We start from the raw sequence: 21,156 nt of genomic DNA, 5'->3' as shown, positions 1-21,156 counted from the left end.
GCCCTCACGGGCGGGGGCCGTGTCCTCCTCGTCTCCTTTGTGCGTGGGGAGGGTGGCGCAAGTCCGCCGTGTCGCTTGCCGTCAGTCCTCGGGGAGAGGCCCAGGCGCAGTGTAGCCGCCTGGCGGCCTAGGCCCCGGCCTGTCTGAGGCGAGCTGTTAAAAGCCAAAAGGGTAATAACAGGAGGAGGAGACGTAATTAACGCTCAGTGAGTAGCACCTAGCGGGAGAAGGAAGTTATGGGATCCTTCACGGGGTGCAGGCCGCCTGAACGACATGGACGTCGTGGTTGGACTCGATGATCTAAATGGTCCCTCCCAACCCAGAGGAGTCAGTGACATGGCCGGTTTGGGGAGAGGTTATTTTTGGTGTGGGCAGGAAGCGAGCCAGAGTGCTGGACTGGGGTGAGGAAAAGATGACGCGCAACGGGGAGATAAGTACCCTGGTGGCAGGGGGAAAGGAGGCGGAGGAAGAATTGTTTCAAAAGTAGTGCTCCTGAAAATGGTCTCGTGTGGGACATTAACAACTAAATTAGGCAGAACACTAGTGGGTTCCGTAGGTGCAAGTCCTGCGATAAATCAGGTAGACGTACTGGAATTGATGCCTTAGATACATAATTGTACCTGTAGTAGTATCTGAAGAGGTAAATAGTGTTAAGTGACATAGGACAGAGTTTTACAGTTCTGCAAGATACTGCAAAAATGCTTTTTGCTGCAAGAAAACAAGTCTCTACCTGATAAGTAGTGAGTTACAGAGTACGTTCTATTTAGGACCGTTTCCATCTTAGCAGTGAAGTATAACAAAGATGAGAGATGTGTAGTATTGCTCTTCCCTTTAAAAAAAAGTGTGTCTTGAAACGTTATTTTTCCAGGAGGAATGAGCTCTCTTCAGACCTTGTTAAATATTATTTTTGGTTGTTGTTTTTAATCCTATGCTAAATAAAGTGGTCTTTCTCACACACTGAAGTTTACGCCAATTTGAGTTTTCTGTCACTACTTACACGTTTTCAGGATTTTGAAAACAATGGACATTTACACAGAATCAGTTTTGATGTATCAGTAGTTGAAAAGTGCTGTTGTACATTTGCATAAGCTATTTTAAATCTCCAATGGGTTAGAAGCAAGTCTCAATCCTTCCCAAGAGTCCAAATCTATCACTGTTATCATCTTTGTAGACTTTGCAGGCAATGCTCAGAATTCATGGAACACACTGATTCAATAGTAAACATTGCTTGAATTGTGAGTAGTTCAGCCTATTTAAAGCTATTGTATAATAATATACAATACTGCTGTATGTAGTGCTGCAAACAGGACATTTACTATAATAGGTGAAAATCAAAATTATTCACGTAATCTGTCCTTGGAAAAGTTAGTAATGTAGGGATTTATCTTAGTTGGTTTAAAAAATGTAACTGCATTTTATTAAGCAATGACAAAAGTTGAGGAATTTAGTAAGAAATGACAAGAAATTAACAAGGCCACAAATGGTGAAAAATAGACACTACTTTTACTGTCAATGAGGTGGCCTGGCCATATTCATATTTTGAAGAAGAATGACAAGATCTTTCTTTGCTTTGAAACAGGAAATTGGTTTTAGAATTAAGGTGCTGGAGAGCAGAGTACACAAATAGGGCATCTTCTGTCTGATAGTCAAGAACAGGCTAAGGAAAAGCACGTGGTTTTCCCTACATGTCATTTATCCCTTTTCCAAATATCCAAATCACACAAATTACACAGACATATCAATTAGCAATAAATGTAATGTTCAGGGTTTTTTTTTTTCCTCCTCTCTTTGGTACTCACTCAGTAACTTGCTTTACTGCTGCATCTCAGTTGTGCTTCACCTGTTTTGGAAGTTGCTCTGCAATTGCTGCCCTTTGTGGAGTTGGAAGTACGCAGAGGGCTGCTGGACAGTGCTTGGGATCAGCGAAGACACTTGAGCTGGAGCCTCCTTCACTTAAAAGCAGCGATGCTGCTGACATGACACTTTCCTGCCTTTCCCTCGTGGCCTGTAGGGACCTGAGACGTCGGGGCATTCGAGGATGCAGGGTGATGTCCTCTGGCTCTCGAGGAGGGCAGGGCTCTTGAAGCGCAGGCCTCATACTTCTGCTGCTTTTCTCTAGATGTGTTTTGAAGGCTCTGAAAGTAGGATGTCCTTTTTCACATCCTGGATTCAAATAAAAATGCGGATAGCTTATTCTAGGTAGCTAAAATGCAGGTTTCAGCCTGTTAGTTGACAAAGCAGGATGAGGCTGTGCGGGCGTGCGGTACTGGTACATTTATGTGGGTGATAATACAGGGAATGTGAGAGCTGCTGAAATACGCCTGCTGCCTTGCCAACGTGATTTGATACAAGCTGGACTGACCGTTGGTTAAACCCTTGGTACAGCTGGCACAGCAGAAGCGCATCCCTGTGTATCCTCCCTTGTATCCTGCCTGTGTGGCCTACAGGGAAGGCGGCTGAGCAAGAGTCCTGGCCTACACGCCTGCCTTCCTCCATTGACAGGGACACTGCGCTGTTTCTGGAAGCCAGGCACCTTGTATATATGTTTGGGATTGCTGCCTTGGTTTTCTGACCCTAAAGGACATTACTGATAGCAAAAGATACTTCTTTCCTTAATGACATTGTCTGGAGCTGGAGACCTTTGGTGGAAGCTGCCTATACATGCTCAATTTTATCCATCATAGTGTGCTGAGTGACACTCACTCTCAGCAGTATGAACTTTTCCTATGTTTATGCCGTCCTTATTTATATTAGTGTTGATCAATAAAGTGTAGCATCCTTTGCTGTGAAGCTGCATGCCTGTCCACTCCATCCTGAAGTAAACAGCTTGGAAATGGTTTGGATTGGTCTTTGTCAGCAATCTTTGTTCTGTCCCATCAGCCTTCACCTCTGTGTTTAAAGGTCAGGCCAGGCAAAACTTGACAGTCCTGCCACGGGAAAGAGGCCACAATGTAGAGGACATGGGGCAGCAGACAAGAGGCCCTCATGTCACAGCAGTGCAGACAAGAACCTGGCTCACTGACTTCTCTAGTGCTTATTTCCTCCAGCACACAGAACATTTGCTTGAGGGGGCTGAACCTACATACAAGGATTTCGTCTCTTCTGAAACAATTTGGGCTGTATGCCCTAGAAGGAGGAAGCCATTACACAAACGTGGAATTCCACACCTTCAGCACCTCTTGGGTCATGTAAGTTATTCCTATACCATAAGCTGTTTATGTAGCCTTGTGGAGAAGCAAGCACCTGAAAAAGCTGTGGCAGCCTGTCCTAAGAAATACATTTAATAGGCGGTATGGATGATAACCCCTTTAGGTTGACGGCTACTATAGACCTTTCAGATAACAAACCTTAAGTGAGATGAATTCAGCATCTCCCTAAGGGTTGCGTGCTCTACCTGGGTAGTTCATGAAGGCTCTCCTCCCGGTCTGCCCATAGCAGTTGTTACTGGTGGGGGCTGCTCTGTCTGTTGGTACCAATTCACCCTCGGCTTTGCCTTTCAGCTCCACACGTAGCTTAAGCTGTTCCCAGGTGTGCTGCTGACACCAGAGGTGGTCCAGGCCTTCCTCTTCTTTGCTGTGCTGTACCACTAGTTCTGCCACTTGATGCAGCGCAAAGATTAACACTACACAAAAAGCTGTTTCCTGGCCATTGTGAGGGGGGAAACACACTGATCTTTTGAGGTCAGTGCAGATTTAGATCAAGCGCCTCAAGAAGCTGCCCTGTTGCAGATGTTGTTTGGTAGGTGGCAGGCCATCAGGTTCCTGGGCTAGCAGTTGGGGCATGCCCCAAGACAAATTTTGAAGATGTCCAGTGGGACTTTTTATCTGTCTTCATGGTCACCCTGAAGCTACTTAAATAGCTGTCAAGCAATTGCTTGTGGTGACCACGTGCCATTTTGTAAGCTGTGAAAGCGAGGGGTGCTTGGAATTGCCAGAAGTCAGGAAGAGGATGGTTATTCCACTCATGCCCTCAGTTGTCATGAGGGTGTTTGTCCTTCAGGAGGAGGGCATTATGTTACTGCATGCAAGTGTGTAGGAGTGATGTATTTTGGTAGTTTTGTGGTGGTAAATAGTTATTGTGACAGCTGTAGGGATACTGTGCAGTAGGTTATGTCAGTAACCACCCTTGTGGGGATGGGGCAGGCTCAAAGAGCGTGTGCAGGTGCTGTTGCCAAGGCAGTCAGCAACCCCGCTTGTGCAATTGAATTAAAAAAAATACTTTTTTTTTTTTTTTCCCCCAAGCATTAATGCTAATGCAAATTAAATTTCAACTGCAAGACAGTTTTATTCTGGGTTGGCTTCGCTGATCATTTCTGTAGGTTGACTTTGCCTAACTTAACTGCCTGTACAAATGCTCCTTTCAGCTGCAACACGTTAATTCAACGTACTCCTCTAAAAGCCAAGGAAATAAGGGCAGGCTTCTAATGGCTTTATTTCTTCTGCCAAATCTTTTAATCTGTTTATCTTATTCGGGCACTTGATTAAAAAAGAAAGAGGTTTATATAAAAAAGAAGACATATAAAACATAACAGTTATAATTGCAGCTATACTGTTAGATGTGGAGCTACATTTAGAATTTCCTGACTTATTAGTGGCAATTGTACTTAAGGATGCTTCTGACTAAAAATAGAACAGAGGTTTTCTTAATTAACCAACACTTTTCATATAATGTAAATTACTTCTATTTTGTCTATAAAGCATGTCTTAAATGTATTAGTGGCAAATACTGACAGACACTAAGCTTTCTTGTATGGCACTGTAATCCACTTCAAGCAGATAATGGTGGTATTTATTTCTGCCATTTTTTGGTCCATTTTTTTAAGATGCAAGTCTGTAAGATGTAGAACTTGTTTTCTGAAACTGAAGACATTAGGAGACATATGCCATTTCTGAAACAAATCTGAGTAATAATGACCTAGTAATCATAGGGTTATGGAACCAGGAGTGTGGAAGGGAACTCATCTCTTACCTCAGGACTACTTTACTTAGGCCTGTTTCATTCCTAACATGTTTATCCAACTTTATTTTAAAACTTCCCCTTCCATTTCACATCTTGATTTTTCAAAATACAGTGGCTGTCCTGAGGTTTTTGTCACGAACAGTGTGGAGGGGGGTTGTTATGAACTCTGAGCCTCATGTTCCGTGTCTGTCATATGAATGTGTCAGGCTTAATCTTTATTAATTCCCGAGGGAAAACTGGAGAGTAGAACTAATAAGGTATTTGTATGGTAATTGTTTCTTTTGGGATGTGGTTTCTGAGAATTCATAACAAACTGAAGAGGTTTGCGCCAGTAAGAAATTTATTTAGAAATAAGCTGTTTAAACAGCACAATACAACTAGAAAATTTGAGGGGGGAAATCTGTTGAAGGCTATTAAATGCTCAGGCACCCTCTCAGGTGTAAGAATTCCCTCAGCACAAGTCACTGGAGGCCGCAAGGGTGTTCTGAGGCAGTATCATGGTGCGCTTCTCCTGGCCCTACACCTTCCCCTATATATCCATCACTAGCTAAATTAACTTTTTGCATTACTCACTGTGGCTCTTGCATTTTTGCCAAGATTAGGCTAAAGCCTAGAGAAAGGAAAGAACCTTCTTACAGCTTTAGTGTACTATGGTCTGGACAACTGGTTCATTTTTAACACAGACAGTGATGTAATGTAATGATATCACTGAACTGAAGGGTAAGGGAGGAGAGAAGTGTGCCAGGAGCCACTTTGACGATGTGTTTTGCATGCAATATTCCGTTAAAGTAGATGTATAATTAGCAGCATACAGGGAAAGAGGAGTCACATTCAAGGAGCAGAGCATACCAAAGTAGACACTCAAATCAGACAACTAGAGAGGATGTTCAGAAATGATGCCATGTATCAAATAGGAAAAAAAAAAGTACATCAGGTAGATCTCATTATATTTTGGGGTTTTTTTCCTCTTTTTCTTTTTTTTTTTCTTTCTTTTTTTTGGGGGGGGTGGGGAAGGGTAAGGGGTTTGGAGTTTTGATTTTAATTTTGTAATCAAGTATCAAACATTTTAGAGTAGGATTCACTGATTTATCCCCACCCCACCTTGTCTGATGACATGACTGTCCGCTAGCACCCTGCCAGATGGAAGGTGTTTTGTTCCGCTACACGCGACAGTATACTCCTAAGACAGCCGCCATCAAAAATACATGGAAAGATTTGGAGAAGTCAGGGTATATTTTTTCGTCGTGCTACAAAGGCTAGTTTCAGCATGCTAGGGCAGGGTCTCCTATACAAAATAGCGCATCTTTGGCTAGGGGCAAAGGAAAGAAAGCTTATGGCTTCAGAAGGATCACATAAGAAACAGCCAGTCTGCAAGGCTGAGATTTGAAAGATCATAGTCAAGTGCAATGTGTTATTTCCAAACAGTTGTTCCAGATTTGCAGGCACCTTAGGTGTCCCACTGTGGTGTCCAGATTTCCCTGGCAAGAATTCAAGGTTTTTCTCATTCGTGACAGGAATGACTTCATGTCTTGCACACTGAGAGTGTTAATTTAGCATATAAATATTTCTGTACCTGGTGTGGTTTCTGCTGCTTTCTGAGAAGGATCAGAGATGAAAAATACTTCATATCTTGTTAGTAGTGTTTACGGATCCAGTATTTTTTTCCCTTTTCCTGACGGCACACTGTGACCTGGCCTGAAGGCTGAGTCAGTCTGTTGGTGACTGGCTACCGAGGGCTGCAACCTTCTGTCGTATTTTTGTGTTGGAGGATCCTAGTTTCCTGCCTAAAGCATCGGGTGCTGGTCTAAAGTCACTTACATCCATTAATTAACTCTACAGACCACCAGCAGGATTGGGTGTGGGGCAGAAGCTGTGCTCCAAGGTTTTGGAAAATAGTAGGGCCCCTGGAGCTCTCTGGGTTGATGGGGAATCGTTCCCGGGTGGACCAGGGAGATTCCTATGTCCCCTCCGCACGGAACTGTTTGTTGTTGTCCCCTTCCATGTGCACAGTGGTGCTGCTGGGGAAGCCTTCAGGAGTCTCCCTTAGGGGGAGACTTGTAGGGCCCAGTGCTATCATCCTCACCGGTGGGATAGCTAGCTGCTCCCTAAATTCAATTTCAGACCTCCTGAGCGTGGGCATCTGTTCAGTGACTACTGATCTGGGCAAAAGGTTTCTTTATTTATGCTGGTAGTTTTATTTTCCCATGCTGTTAGTTTTATTTTCCCAGCATGTCAGACTTGTGCCTTCTCAGTACGTCTGCAGAACAAGAGCAGAAGCTAAACATGTGCTTAATTACCTTACTTATAAACTGTTTAAAATTCCTAGAGAGCTGGATATAATTGATGTCTAATAGATTAGTTTTTCTGGTCTGCTAAAGCTAAAATAGCCTACAACCAGCCAGAGGTAGCTGGTGCGTTATTCTTCCCATCCTGGGGAAGTCTGTGTTGGCAGGAATCTTCAACAACAAACTTCACCAGACCCAGTGCTCCAGAGAGGGGCCATTTCTAAGGTGAGGAAGGGAAATGAATGCTTATTTTGATGAATGGCCCTTCAGAGTGCTAACTTGGGCTTATGATAGTATCATTTCTGAATAATAGCGTTGGTTCCATCCGATTCCCACCTCATCCTCACACTTGGGAGTGATACATACGTTCCTGTATTTTATGGTTTCCTTTTTACATTTGTTTACCTCCTGCGAGGGTACTTTAAACTCGTTGATCAAGACGATCATTGTGATACAGCATTTGTCTCAAATCCCCCATCTTTTTTCAAGTGCTTGTAATGGATATTAAAAAACCAATACTGTTCAAAGCTCTGGGGTTTGGGTGTTATTTTTTTTTTCCCAACCTAACTACAGGCAAGCCTCAGATTTGTTTGGAACGTATTAGAGGTCTCTTTAAAATCTTATCTATAACTGGCATAATTATCTGCTCAGACAAGTTGTGGCGAAAGACTCATCCCAAAGAAGAACTTCAGGTATTATGCTGTTATTTTTAAGTCCAATCATGGAACAGTCCCCAAACCCTCAACATTTCATTTATTAGGTCTTTCTCAAAAAAAAAAAAGCAGAGCTGCTGTACACTCAGAGGGGTAGAATTTAAGCATTTTGATTTTATTTAAACCTCAGTAACCATCAACTCCTTAGTTACTAGGGGTGTGTCTGCTGAGAACAATCTGTCACCTGTCATGGGGCTTTTAAGCAACTGTGATTTCAGATCCAGAGCTAAGACAGGTAATTAACAAAATGATGCAGACTTCAGCTGAGAAAAGTGCTAATTTTTTTATATTACTGTTATCCGGAAAAGTGCTGCTTTTCAGTTAATTTCACATACAATTTCAATTTATAGTTGCAAAGAATGATGTATGGACTGATTTTAGCTCATTTGTATAGGTGTATTGGCTACAAACTGTCCAGAATCTCTGAATTTATATAAATGCTGATTAAACCTAATTTGTTCTTAATTAATACAGCTCAGTTTCTGAAAGGTTTCTAGAATCCATTTTAGCACACGCACTGAAATTTCACCAAAGCACGAAGCTACCTGAATCCGTAAAGCTTACTGATAACTCAAATTTATTGAGGTTATTAGTATGATTTTGGGAGAAAAAAGAGGTCAGAGTACAGACACTGCATTTTGACAAGTGCTAAACCAGCATGTAATCAGCGAAGAATAGCATCATTAAATAAAACAATAAAACCTGTTTTCTTGTCCAGAAAGATAAGAAATTGTTATTGGGCCTCTATTCCACTAACAACAAAGTTACCATATTTAATGGCACTAAAAATTCTGGAGAAATAGGGCTGGAAGTGATCCCAAGATGTCATTTTGTCTAAAATTGTGTAGGAAGTATGGACTAGATGAAAACTGCACACAAATCCTTTTTGCTTCTATCATCCTCCTTGCGTATGTACACCTGCAGATCATCATTACAAATGAATGCTTCCACAAAATACTGGTGTGAAGGGGACATTAAATTTCATGTATTTAATTTTTAGTACCAATATATTATCCTGTTGGTGCAGCCTGCTTCCAGATCCAGCTAACAGGTCTGATCAAAGTAAGTCAAACATCTGGGAAGGCTGTGATTTGGAGAACAGGTACCATACCTTGTATGTCCTCTGCTGTGAGTCAGGCTGCTCGGGGCTGCCTGCGTGGGGTGGGAACCTGAGCAGCCCAAGCAGCATAGCTGGAGGAGCCCCAAGAAGTGAGGTGTCTTTTCGTTTTTAGACCCACAGAAAAGCGGCTTTAACTGTGTTCCCTTCTCTCACGGGGAGCTGCTTTGTTGGTCTCCCCTCCACCTTCCAAGCCCAGTATTTGCTACAGCTTTGGTTATTCCTGGGGATCTTTGTGCTAGTGGAGCTATGTCTATAAAGGTGGACCCTGGACAACAAGCAGAGTGCCAGTCTTCCCGATCGCCTCTGAATTGCCCATGATTGCTGTGCCCTGCGCAACCTTGGCAAGGAAGCAAGACACTTCCTCCCCGGTTGGCTTGTGACCCACCATCCCATCCTCACTGGCTGGCTGTGTCCTTTTTGACTTTCCTTTTGTCACCTCCTGGCTGGGGGCTTTGACAGCCATCTTGAGAGCCCTGAGGAATTATCCCACATTTCTCCAGAGCTCTGGATGACCTGCCCTCACTAGCCTTGAGCGTGTTAGCCTGTTAGAGAGAAGGAGGCTATGGAGGAATACACTACGGCTCGTGTATTCCGCCCTGTAGAAGGCAGTGGTGGAAGACTGGTTTTATGCTACTTTGTGAAGAGCTGACAGGAAAGGGAAAGGAGCTGGTGTGTGGTTTGTTTAAATGCTCCTTTAAAAGGAGTTGGTGGGAAACGGCGTGGTTGGAGGGAAACTTGTTAAAGGCTCTGCAAGCAACAGCTACAGATGGGAATATTGATAAAGGTTAGAGAGATTAGAGGTGGAGATAGTGACTCCTGCCCTGAAGGGCTTGAAGGAACCTTCTCAGTAAAGAAACTTCCTCCTCACCCTCCATCGTCAAAAAGCTTTCTCTGTCTTTGCCTCATTTCAGCTCTCAGGAGAGATCACCTGTCCTTCCACTGGCAGCGTCACGACCACACATGCCCCATGCTCCTTCCCCAGTAGGGTCCTGACAGGCAGACCTTTTTAGTTGCAGCAACTTTGCCTCTTGCAGGAAAAAGCACTGAAGGATGTAGATATCTTCACCTCTGTCTTCCACAGGAAGGTTCTGAACAGCTATTCATCCAGGGTCAGGAGAGGCCATCAGCAACCCTTGCGCCATGTTCTGTGCCTCCTTCCAGGTCCCCCAAAGACTACAAATGCTAGGAAAGTGCTCTAGGGGTCAGTGAAAGTGTCCAAACACCATGAAAACTTCTTGGTGCCACCATACCATTCTCACTCCACCCCAGTAGTGCTGAACCCCTCCTACAGATCTTGTCGTTGATCTTCCATGGTTAGAAGGTAACATGCTTAGTCCAGGCTTAGTTGATCAGTTCAGAAATACTCAATTTCACTGCCTTTTTGGAAGTCCCTTCCTGCTTCAGAAACTATTTTAAAACCATATTAAAAGTTCCTCAAAACTGCTTGCCAGCAGTTACTGACCAAGGGAGTTCCATCTGGGGGAAAATTCTTCCAGTTATTGGAACTGAAGTTGTTCTCACCTATTTTTTGCCCTCAGACAGAGGAATTGAATGCATGAGTCAGATTAAAAAAAAAAAAAAAAGCCTTTATTGTTGTATCACTCATCAGGATACACCTATTTCATATGTGTCATTTGCTCAACCCGCCTGCAGCAATTCTGGGTGCGTATCTGCCAGCCCCAGTTTCTTCTTACCTTGCTGAAGCTGCTCAAGTCTTACTGCTGCTATAGGACAGCAGCTCCACAGCAGCATCGGTGAACTGAAAGAACACCTCAGTGTTGCAAGAGAAAGCTACAGAGAAAATGGTCAGTGCCACTATCAGAAGGCCCTGCTGCTGTGGTTCGGGATAGAGTTCAGTTATTGCTGTGTGATCAAATTGGATTTGTCAATGTCTCAGACAATTTTCAGTTAACAAGTTGCACAAGAGGCTCTTTACAAGGCTGATGGGTGATTTTCCTGTAGTTTGTGTGCTGCTATTGAAAAGGAACACTGGGAACCATTTCTGAAGCTCTCTCTCCCCTCCCACAGCAACTGTGGGTCAAGCAAATTCTAGACTGAAAATTGGTTTGGAAGTTGATGTGTTCGGCTGAGAAGAGGTGAGAAAGACCAGCTGAAAATCTGGGAGTCAGACACGAGCGTTCGTATCCTGATCTGAGGGTTTGACTGACTGTCTCAGGGGCAACTAGAGGCTTTGGCAGCAAAGAAGAATGTAAGGACTCGCATCCCCCAGCAGCCAGTGTTGCTGCCTGTGCTGGGGTGAGTCAGCCAGCGTGCTGAGCTGACCTTACGCTGCTGCTCTCCACTTTTCCTCACATGGCTGTCCAAGGCTGTTTTATTAGAATAGAAAAGCAATTAAGTCTGACAACAAGACTCTGTAAACTACATTGTAAGACAGAATAAAGAAGATTTTGAAAACTAATCTATCCTCTACTCAGGGGGTCCTTAAAAGGCAGAGAGCATTTCCTCTGGGGTTTCTTTGAGTCCCTTTCTTCTTCTGTCCAGGCTCCTGCCTTGTCTTCTCAACATCAGCTTAACTTCTGACCAAGCTTCCTCCCTTAATCCTTGGTTTGATGCAAAACCTGGCTTCTCTGATTGCTGTCCAAGACCTTTATTTACTATGGGACCCATGTCCTGGCTCTGTTCTGGCCCTAACTATTTACACAACACCCTGGTGCTGTTTTTCCTGGCAGCTCCTAAGTGGTAAGCCATGGCTGGACCAGCTGGAGCATGAAGCCATGTGCTTTGCAAGCTCATCAGGAGAGTGACTGAGCTGTTTGCTCAGGGAACACCACCCATGTGGGTGAGAGGGTTTCAGAGGAGGTGGAGTACTTTGAGACAAATTGCTCATCTGGGAAGAAAGGTAGTAGGCTGGAAAGCTGATTCCCTCACATCAGCCTCTCCCTTCCCTGGCAAGGCTCCAAAGAGCATCTGAGCCGCTTCTGACGTGAGCTGGGAGGAAGAGTCAGAAGGAAATCTGGGAAAGGCTACATGATGGAGAGCTTACTCAATTGTGCAAATTCTGTCCATGCTAAACAAGTTCCTTTCAAGTCTGTGTGAGTTTTGTTACTCCCCTGACAGTACTAAATTGGCTAGAAAAGTAGCTTATGTTTGGGTGGCCAAACCAAGAGGGACACAGTGCCAGTGTGTAGGCAACTGAGTCATGCCCTGACTGTCCAGCAGCTTGAGTCTGAAGAACGCAAGCCACAGCTCCCCTCTCTGCACATTTAATCACTGCCTTCTATGTCGTATAATGTATTCCTCTTTTGCTGTCCTCATGTATGGAATGACCATCGTGTTCTTTTCAGCTAGTTAATCACTTTATTGATAGGCTAAGCATACATGTAAAATCAAGTCATTGGCAATACCATGTGTCTGTTCACACTGTGTATCTTCAAATGCCAGTTAAGACTTCTGAGCTACATGTTTCTTCCATGAAATACTCTATCTCTCTTCTGATGGGCTTTGTTCCTCCTTTGATGGACCATAGACCATCACATTCTGCTTCTTAATTTAGTGTCTAATTGCTTATTAGTCGTACTGTAAAGTTCTTTATGACTTCAGTTACATGGCTACAGTAATTAGTGTTTATATTCCCGAGGCCTGCGTAGCAGCACTTTAACACTGCATGATGAGATGAAACACTCCAGAGCAGAGCACAAATTGCTCCCAGGATTTCTAATTTTACATCCTCAAGTTTTGTAGAGCCTTGCTGTGGGAGTCTCTCCAGAAATGGGGTCACGGGTAATCCGGTATAGTAATTTTGAGTGGTTTTCACAGCAGAGATGCAGAAAAATATTCATGGGAAGCTTCCAAGATCATGTAGCTTTCACTGCACTGAGGAACATGGGGACTTTTCAATAATGAACACTTGTTTGTTAGTGCTGTGATCAGCTGTCATTTGCAGGACTCGAACAAAAATAGTTGATGTTTGATTTGGCTGCCTTCAGCATTTCTGTGTTCTTGACTACATTTTCATAAAATGTTGGAACAACGTCTAGAAGCATATCAGAACTCATGCTAAAAATTAATTCCACCCTGCTGACATCTGTTTCCAGATGTTTTCTCTGATTTGCCTGATTATTATGCATGGGGAAGGCTGTTCTTCCACTGAAGTGATGACCTGCAGGTGCTAGCAGTGCATTGAGTTGAACACGGGCCGGGTGCAGTCCACACGTCCATCCTGCCACCATTCAGAGGAGACAGGAGTTGCTGCTGTCGTGGTGGGCACAGCTTGTCTTCGCACTGCTTCTGAGCATTAACCACAGGCCTCCGCCTGGGTTCTGGCATTTCTCTTGTTAGGCTAAATGCCTCTTTATACTCTCATGGACTCTTTCCAAACGAAACTTGATCGAGTAATTAATAATACGTAGAGAGAGTTAAGCTTTTTAAGTTTTGCATGTTTTCCTGCCAATTATTCCATCAAAGACTGGCTTGCTTTGTTGCTACGGAGCCTCTTTGTGAGGCACGACTTTCGTTTGTTTGATAATACATGTATTTCTGAGAGCAACTTACGTAAGAGTTGGCCTATCCAAACTTTGTCTTCATACAAGGCTGATTTTTGACCACTCGGTGGCCATGTCAAATATGAAAGCAGACACTAAATAAAGTGTCCCTTGTTCAGTATTGGGGTAAGAGGGACAGGCAGCCTTGCAGTAACCGCACTTGTCTCTAACCCACCATTGCTGCCTTTCCTTTTCCACGCAAGGTGCCGCAGCCTGCTCTCCTTGCAGCCGCTTGGAGATCTCACCATGCCATCATACATCACTGCTGCTTCTGCTGGCTTGGCTTTTCCAGGGCAAATAATAGATTTCAGCCCTTGGAGATGGCAACAGTGCTGCCTTTTGTCCTGGTGTGCACTGGACCCACCTGCAAGGAGCTAACGGGACCTGGAAGTCCCTGCTTCTTCCTCCTCCTCCTCCTCCTCCTCCTCTCCCCCGCCTGGGCTTCGTGGCTGTGCTGGGTCTCAGCTACACGGGACAGGGGATGCAGCAGTTGCTGCCGGCAGGTTATCTCAGAGGTACCTGTGACTTCTCTGGGACGATTTTGAACGCCACACACAGGGCAATACAGTGACGAGTCCTTCTGCTCTCGTGAGAGCAAAGCAAATCCGTTAGCTTTAATCTTGGAAGGTGTTTTCATAACATCATTTCTGCAGCAGCTGGTTTCCATGGAAACCAAGAAATGACTCACAGCGTGAACAGAAAAGATGACCGCTGACCTGCGTGTCCTTCCCCGGCCCATGCCGCTGGACTTCCCTCTGTTTGCCCATGTGTACCTGTCCTGGTTTGAGTGACACACAACTACTTTTTACTTTTCAGTGAGGTGTCTTCTAATGCTTAGGAAAACTGCACTTTTAGAAGACTCCAGTGTCTGAATTTGTAAAAATATTTACTGTATAGCCAGCTATGGTGTGTGGGTCTCAAGGTCTCAGTGTTTCTGAGCTTGCCAGGTGTGGGGATGAGGAGGAGCAAGACCCAGTCACTGACCCAAGCTGGCCAACAGGATTATTTCATACCATGCATGTCACATTCAATATAAATTATACAGTTTGCTGAGGAGTTCTCTCTCTCCCTTGATGGCTGTGATCCAGGTAACTTGTTGCCCCTGTGCTGGCCTCGAGGCCTTCTCTTCCTCCCGAAGCCGTAGCACTCACAGTGTCCGACATTTGCTGTCCACTGCTGGGAGCGCACAGCTTCCCACTGATACAATTGGCTGACTATAACCCTTGTATATGTTATATTGCTATTGGGATCAATATTGGTTTTTTAGTATTATTAATGTTAATTATCTAGTCTTATTCTATTAAACCTGTTTATATTTCAACTCCTGGGTTTCCTTGTTTTTTTCTGATTCCCCGTCTCGGGTGGGGAGGGGTCATCGGGTGATAGAATAATTGCCTAAATGACAATAAATTGTTGCTGGTTGCCGTGAGGTGGGCAAGCCCAGGCCCAAAGACTTTGACTCATTCCACCGGCAGCAGCCTGAGTGCCGTGCCTCCCCCCGGCTGCTGCCTGTCCTCCTCATCCCACTGCTCTGGGCACTTTGTCCAAGATACGGTGACAGCTTGTGGAGCAGTTGAGAATGAGTAATCTTGGAAAAGCCTCACGAAATTAAAGCAGTGTCAAAGACAGTCAGCTAGCATGATTCTGCTCCATGGGGCAGGTTCAGCTAGTCATTGTAAATGGAGGAAGCTCTATAACATAAGGACTTATGTACATAAATTCAGGTTTGAGTTGCATGAGAAATCCTTTAACAGCTTCACAAGATGCCTAGGAAAATGCTGTTGCATTGACAGGACATAAAAGGAAAAAACATGATTACAGGGCATCCAGGCCTCTGTTGCCAGTGTTAAGTTTGTTTAGCTAAACTATTTAAACTCTAGCTTGTAAAAATACACAAAAAGACAGATACAATGTCTTTTATTTAAACAAAAAAAAAAGCTGGTAAAGGAGGTTGTAAATAAAAGTGTAATGCGCCACTAAATAAAACTACTCATCCCCAGTAAATACTTATTAAATAATTTAGAACACCATCTACAGTACCACAAAACCATCAAAATAATTCAATTTTATCAGGGATTGGGAAGAAAATACGGTGATTATGGATACGCTTTAACCAGTTACAGAGGGACCCAAGTGAGGAGAGCAGAGTGAGGAAGGGCCTCGAGGTGTCTTCACCCCTGTTCCCACTGCTGTGGCAGCCCCAGGCCCTAGCAGAGATGGGAGGATTTGTGCTTAAGGTTATGTTACCTACTTCTCTTTAAATGGCTAAAGGGCACAAAGTGCAAACATAGCGTTGTGCATTTTGAGAAGAACATCTTTGAAGAACAAAGCTGTACAAGCAGCGTTAGCATCAGTGTGTGCCTGTGCTGTGTACTTACTGAATTGTCCTGCCTGGAAAGTGCTCTTCTCCAGCCACAGACCATGAAGAGATCCGCAAGCAGAGGGAGCAGAGGGCCCGCTGTCCTGTGGGGGTGATGCCTGAAGTGTCCTGGCACTCCTACTCCAGCAAGAAATTCATCAGTGCCAGGAAGATGCTCGCTTGGGACCAGCCATGGGGTGACTTGTAGCATTTCCATAATCAAGACTATGATTTGTATCAGGAGAATAAGCACCTGGCACCAGGCTATTTTTTTTTAATTGGATGATGGACTTCCATGAGCTTTCAGTAACCAGGTGTTGATGAGATGCTCTTTCTCTGGGTGTTTTGTTTGGCTTCACTAGCCTTGAAGGTCAGCTCTTCCAGCCAGCAAAGAGCAGCCACAACTTTGGATGGCCTCTGTGCCTGGGCCCTCTCTGAGCCACCCCCACCGGCTCAGCCTGTCTGCCCATGGTGACTCCTCCTTTGCCTGGCCACTGGAGCTAAATGTTCCTTATCGTGCCTGCATTCTCCTGAGCCCGATCCCTGTGCCCACAGGAGGGAGGAGTGACTCGAGTCTGTCCTTTAGCCCCACGGTGGCTGAGCTGTCCCAGCCCCACAGCCAATTTACCACAGAAAAAGCAGTTTCCACCTTTACTCTTGTTCCAAACCTTATGTAATCGTGGTGATACAAGCAGAACCCTGGCTTCTTGTTTGAAGGGGAACGTAGTGTTATTCAAACATTAGGAAAGCCTTTACTTTCCTCACAAAGAATACAAGCCAGGCCTCTTACTGCTTTGTTTGTTGCTTCTCCAAGAGAACCAGGTTTTTGAAAGTATGCCTTAATCATGTCCCGGTACTAAAACCTGCAGTAGAGCCTTACCCATCTCACATCATCCCATCCCATCCCATCCCATCCCCTGCATGGGACTGTTGCAGGAGCCAGGCTTTCTGCGCTGTTTGGTGGGACAGCATTTCGTGCCCCGTTCAGTTTTAGAGCCCAGGTTTGTTATTTTTCAGGTTTGCTTATCAGTCTCTTGCAGGGCAGGGATGGAGGAGAGCCCCCGCTGAAGGCAGGCATTTCCTACGCCTGCTGCCGGGGAGGTGGGAGAGAGTGGGATGTTCACACACACCCCCTGCCCTCTGCCTGGGCAATAAGAGCAGTGCCAGGATGGACCCTTCCCTCCTGTGGCCTTACCTCCATGGGGAGGGACAGAGATCATAGATTCATAGAATCTGTGGATTGGGTTGGAAGGGACCTTAAAGATCATCTAGTTCCAACCCCCCTACCATGAACAAGGACACCTTCCACGAGACCAGGTTGCTCAATGTCACATCCAACCTGGCCTTGAACACCTCCAGGGATGGGGCATCCACAACTTCCCTGGGCAACCTGTTCCAGTGCCTCACCACCCCCAGAATGAAAAATTTCTTCCTGATGTCTAATCTAAATCTACCCTCTTCCAGTTTAAAACTGTTACCCCTTGTCCTATCACTATGTTCCCTGATAGAGTCCCTCCCCACCTTTCCTGTAGGCCCCTTTAGGTACTGGAAGGCTGCTATAAGGCCTCTCCGGAGCCTTCTTTTCTCCAGGCTGAACAACTCCAAGAGAAGACTCCAGGAGCACTTGTGCCCAGTGTTTCTGTCATGACATGGCCCTGTGGGTGGGATGCTGGCACCAGGGATTGCAGAGGGGAGCAATGCCGGGGCTTTCTCATGCCTCCCCATGTCAGTTTCCCTCTCAAGGCAGGTGGTGTTTCTTAAAGAGCCACAAACCCCATCGTGCTTTTCCATAACTAGAGGTTTTGTCTGTGCATTTGGGTAGAGAGGGGAGACTTGCCTGACCCAGGCTCAGCTGCAGCTTTTGGTTGCATTTCTTCAAACACCGCAGGCATCAGGGTGGAGTGTGTTACTTAAAAACGTGGTTTTAAATTTAAAAGCAGCTTTAGCCTGTGGTCTGAGTGGCAGCCCTCCCTCATGCTGAAAGGTCATTTAACACTAGAACAATTGCGTCGGGGGCTGCTTCTGAAGCGAGAGTAAAGTGATGCTATGGTGGGGGGACGACACCAAGATGGAGCCCTTGAAATCCCTTGCTGAGTCTCCCACAGCCCTTCCTGCTCGTCTGAGTGGCCCGGGGCTGTGTGGCACTGGCTCAGGTCCCCTCACAGGGCACGCTCTGTATCTGCTGCAGCACCCCAATGGCAGAGATTTAACCTTGCGGACAGTCTGTCCCTCATGGCTCTTGTTCCAAAAGCAAGTTGCTGTTGGGAGAGGAGCACCAAGAGAGCTTTTGTGGCCTGCTCAGATGGGAGGGCAAAGGTTTCCTTATTCTGAGGTCATCATGGAAGGATGATGTCATCAGCACAGGCTTCCACAGCTGGAAAACTAGAAGAGCTGTTAATGGAGTGCTTTGGCCCCTCCAGCTGCCTATGGACATGGGGTTTCTAATGTTTCTCAAAGGCTAACTTCTTAAAATCAAGCTGACAGTCACTAGAAGTACACTTTTAGGGTGGGGTTTTTTTTTCCAGTAAAACTGAAAGATTAAAATTTATGAAGGTGATCAGCTGAAAAGTAACCTACTTCAGCACTTTTTTACGACTTGCAGACATGGCTTAAAGGCTGACTCAGAAAGATGGCAGAAAGTCACCTTGGGGTCTGCAAGGAGAGACAGAATCGAGATTTTCCAGGCTACCAGGTATATGCTGCAAAGGCCATCACGGGTCAACATTAAACAAGAAGCCGTTTCTGAGGGGTTGCTGCTACTTCAAGACATTTCTCAGTCAACATCCCCAGAACATAAGGAAGAAGCAGTATAGATTAGCTCGTGACACAGTCAGGGAGGAGTGTCATGACCTACAGGGTTACCTGGTCTGCAGGTAAAAGGCGAGTCCTCAGAGACCACTTAGGAAGTTGAACATCTGTGGAGGACAGAATGAGGGAGAAAAAGATGACTCTAAGGAGCTGATTGCTCTGGATGTGCTACATATAGGTTATGCCGCAGGCTCGGACCGGGAAGGAGCGTAGTCTAGCTCTGAACAGATTCCTGTTTGTACTTGGTTTAATACTGCAGTATTAGTATATTATTAATAAATAATTACATGTCAGTATATTTAGTATAAAAGCCTTTTTTTTTTTTCCTCACTTGAAGACAATCTCAGCAATATTAGCACCGACCGTTATACCTTTGAAGCTCAGTGCAAGCTGGAGAGGTGCTGGAGGCGGCCTGTCTCTCTGAGGGATGCATTGCAGGTTCCCACACCACGCTCACCTGTGCTCTCCGGAAGCACGGGGCGAGGGTGGCATCCCTGCGTGTGTGCCGTGGTGCGGCCGTTTCACCGGAGGAGCCTTTGTGTGGGGAGCCATGGGGCAGAGCCAGCGGTCTGGGCCATGGAGACGGTCCTTCCTTTAAACCTCTTAATGCGCACAGAAGCCATAAGACTCCTGGAAGGGCAAAGCAGCTTAAAGAAAGCAATTGCAGGGGTGAGAGCATCCTCAAAAACTGGGGAACTTCCTGAGGAATTTCTCTGCCCTCAACTCCAGAGTGATGGGGGTAAAAGCCATCCTGAGCGGCCTCTGCTCAGCTGGTCACCCCGACTATCATTGGTTCTCATTCAGTGTTTTTTACTAAACTTTGCAAGTCTCTCTGACATAAAAAATAATTGACCTTTACAGTTGCGTTTGAGCTGGCTACATTGCCATCAGCTCTTGCTAGTCCTCACTACTCAGATCATATTTGCTTAATGGCATATGAATTAATTTTTTGGAAGCTGACACTTCACCACAGGATTAGTTAGTGACTCTACCGTGGGGCTGGTGCATGAAATTTAAGCAGCAGAGCATCTTTTGGGAAAAAAAAAAAAAAGGGAGGAAAATTCCAGTGCTCTTGGAAATCTTCACTTTTAGGATGCTCTGACTGGAGTAATGAATGAGCTGAAGTACAAGAAGAAAAATAAACTCAATTCCAGCTATTTAAAGGCTCAGCAATTCCTTCCAGGCGAAAAACAAGCAGCTATTGTGTGCCTGCGCTGGGAGGGCTGGGGGGAGGCAGCGTTTCCCACAGTCAAATTAGGAATGGGAAAAGCAGAACAAAACCCGCAAGCCTCAGAAGCCCGAGTAGGGAACACAAGCCCATTTTCTGTTCGACATGATTTGTGCTGTCATTAGGTGGGCTTAATGGGGCATTATTCTTATTCTGGGAGGAAAGCCTGGCTTTGCTTGAGCTAACAGTAATGACTGTTCAGACCTGGGAGACGTGAGGGAGCCAGCCGAAACTGCATTCGCTGTGTCACGCAGGAGCTCGCTGGGAACAGAGGACCTTCTCCTCCCCGCTGCCCCTCGCCAGCGGAGGCTGGCCATGTTTCGCCATAAAAACTTGCCTGTTTGGCATGGGGGGGGTCTGATTCATGTCATTTATCTCACTGTAAAGGAAGACTCGTGTCGGCCACCATCGGCCATGCTGGGACCAGACCCGAATCCCAAAAAAGGTGTGGGTGTACCCCTCCTGCTGCTGCCCCGCAGTCGCCTGGCGCAGAAGGTGAGGCCGGCATCACGGCTGCAGGAAAGGCTTTTCTCATCTGAGATGTCTTGAACCCCTTCCTAACCCACCTCCCAACCTATGGCGAATCCCAGCAGGAACGGTTCAGAAACATAGTTGTGGCTTCTTGAAGTCCAGTATTTGGGCACCTTGCTTCAGGCTGTGTAAAGGTAAAAGGGGATAAAGAGGTTTTAAAAAAAGGTTCCCTGAAAGGAAATCTTAAGAGTTGAAACCTGTGAGCTTAGTTTGAACAGTCCCCGTGCGGCACACGTGAAGCCCCTCTCTTTCAGCTTCGTTGGCTTCATTCAGAAGACACTACCAGTGATCCCTCTCCTTTCACACAACCGCATGGGCCAGAAGCAGCACCGCAGGTCATCAGCAAGCACAAGCACGCCTTCTGCTTTGGGGACTGCAGGATTGACACACCACTTTGCAAAAAGTATGAGGACGGCTGCCACCCATCTTCCACCTGCGGAAGGAGCGGTGTTACCTCAGCTCTGCTTGTCCTGGGCTGCTGCTCAGCCATGGACAGGGATGGAGAGCCAGTCTAGTGCGAGTAACGTCCCTCTCTAAGAAGACCTGGAGATACACGTAGCCCTCTATCATCCCCCAAGCAAGCTAAAACTGCGCCAGTGCAGGAATCTTGCATTTCTTTATGGCTAGAGTCTGGTTTAGTTTGAGATACGC

The 21,156-nt window shown here is 45.6% G+C and overlaps 1 protein-coding gene across 1 annotated transcript in view; it reads right to left on the bottom strand.

The window, feature by feature from the left end:
- The window catches only part of LOC104294095 (cytochrome c oxidase protein 20 homolog), a 24,057-nt gene extending 3,766 nt beyond the window's left edge, over positions 1-20,291 (bottom strand). Inside the window, exons 1-2 of the mRNA XM_009893660.1 lie at positions 20,179-20,291; positions 9-153 (exon numbers count right to left, since the gene is read on the bottom strand). Coding sequence (XP_009891962.1) covers positions 9-153; positions 20,179-20,291 — 258 coding nt within the window. The remainder of the gene's footprint in view (positions 1-8; positions 154-20,178) is intronic.
- Between the last annotated feature and the right edge of the window lie 865 nt (positions 20,292-21,156).

Source organism: Charadrius vociferus, unplaced genomic scaffold (genome assembly GCF_000708025.1).
Source record: "Charadrius vociferus isolate BGI_N301 unplaced genomic scaffold, ASM70802v2 scaffold309, whole genome shotgun sequence".
Lineage (NCBI taxonomy): Eukaryota > Metazoa > Chordata > Aves > Charadriiformes > Charadriidae > Charadrius > Charadrius vociferus.
Note: the sequence above shows the minus strand (reverse complement) of the source record. Positions and strands in the feature narration are given on the sequence as shown.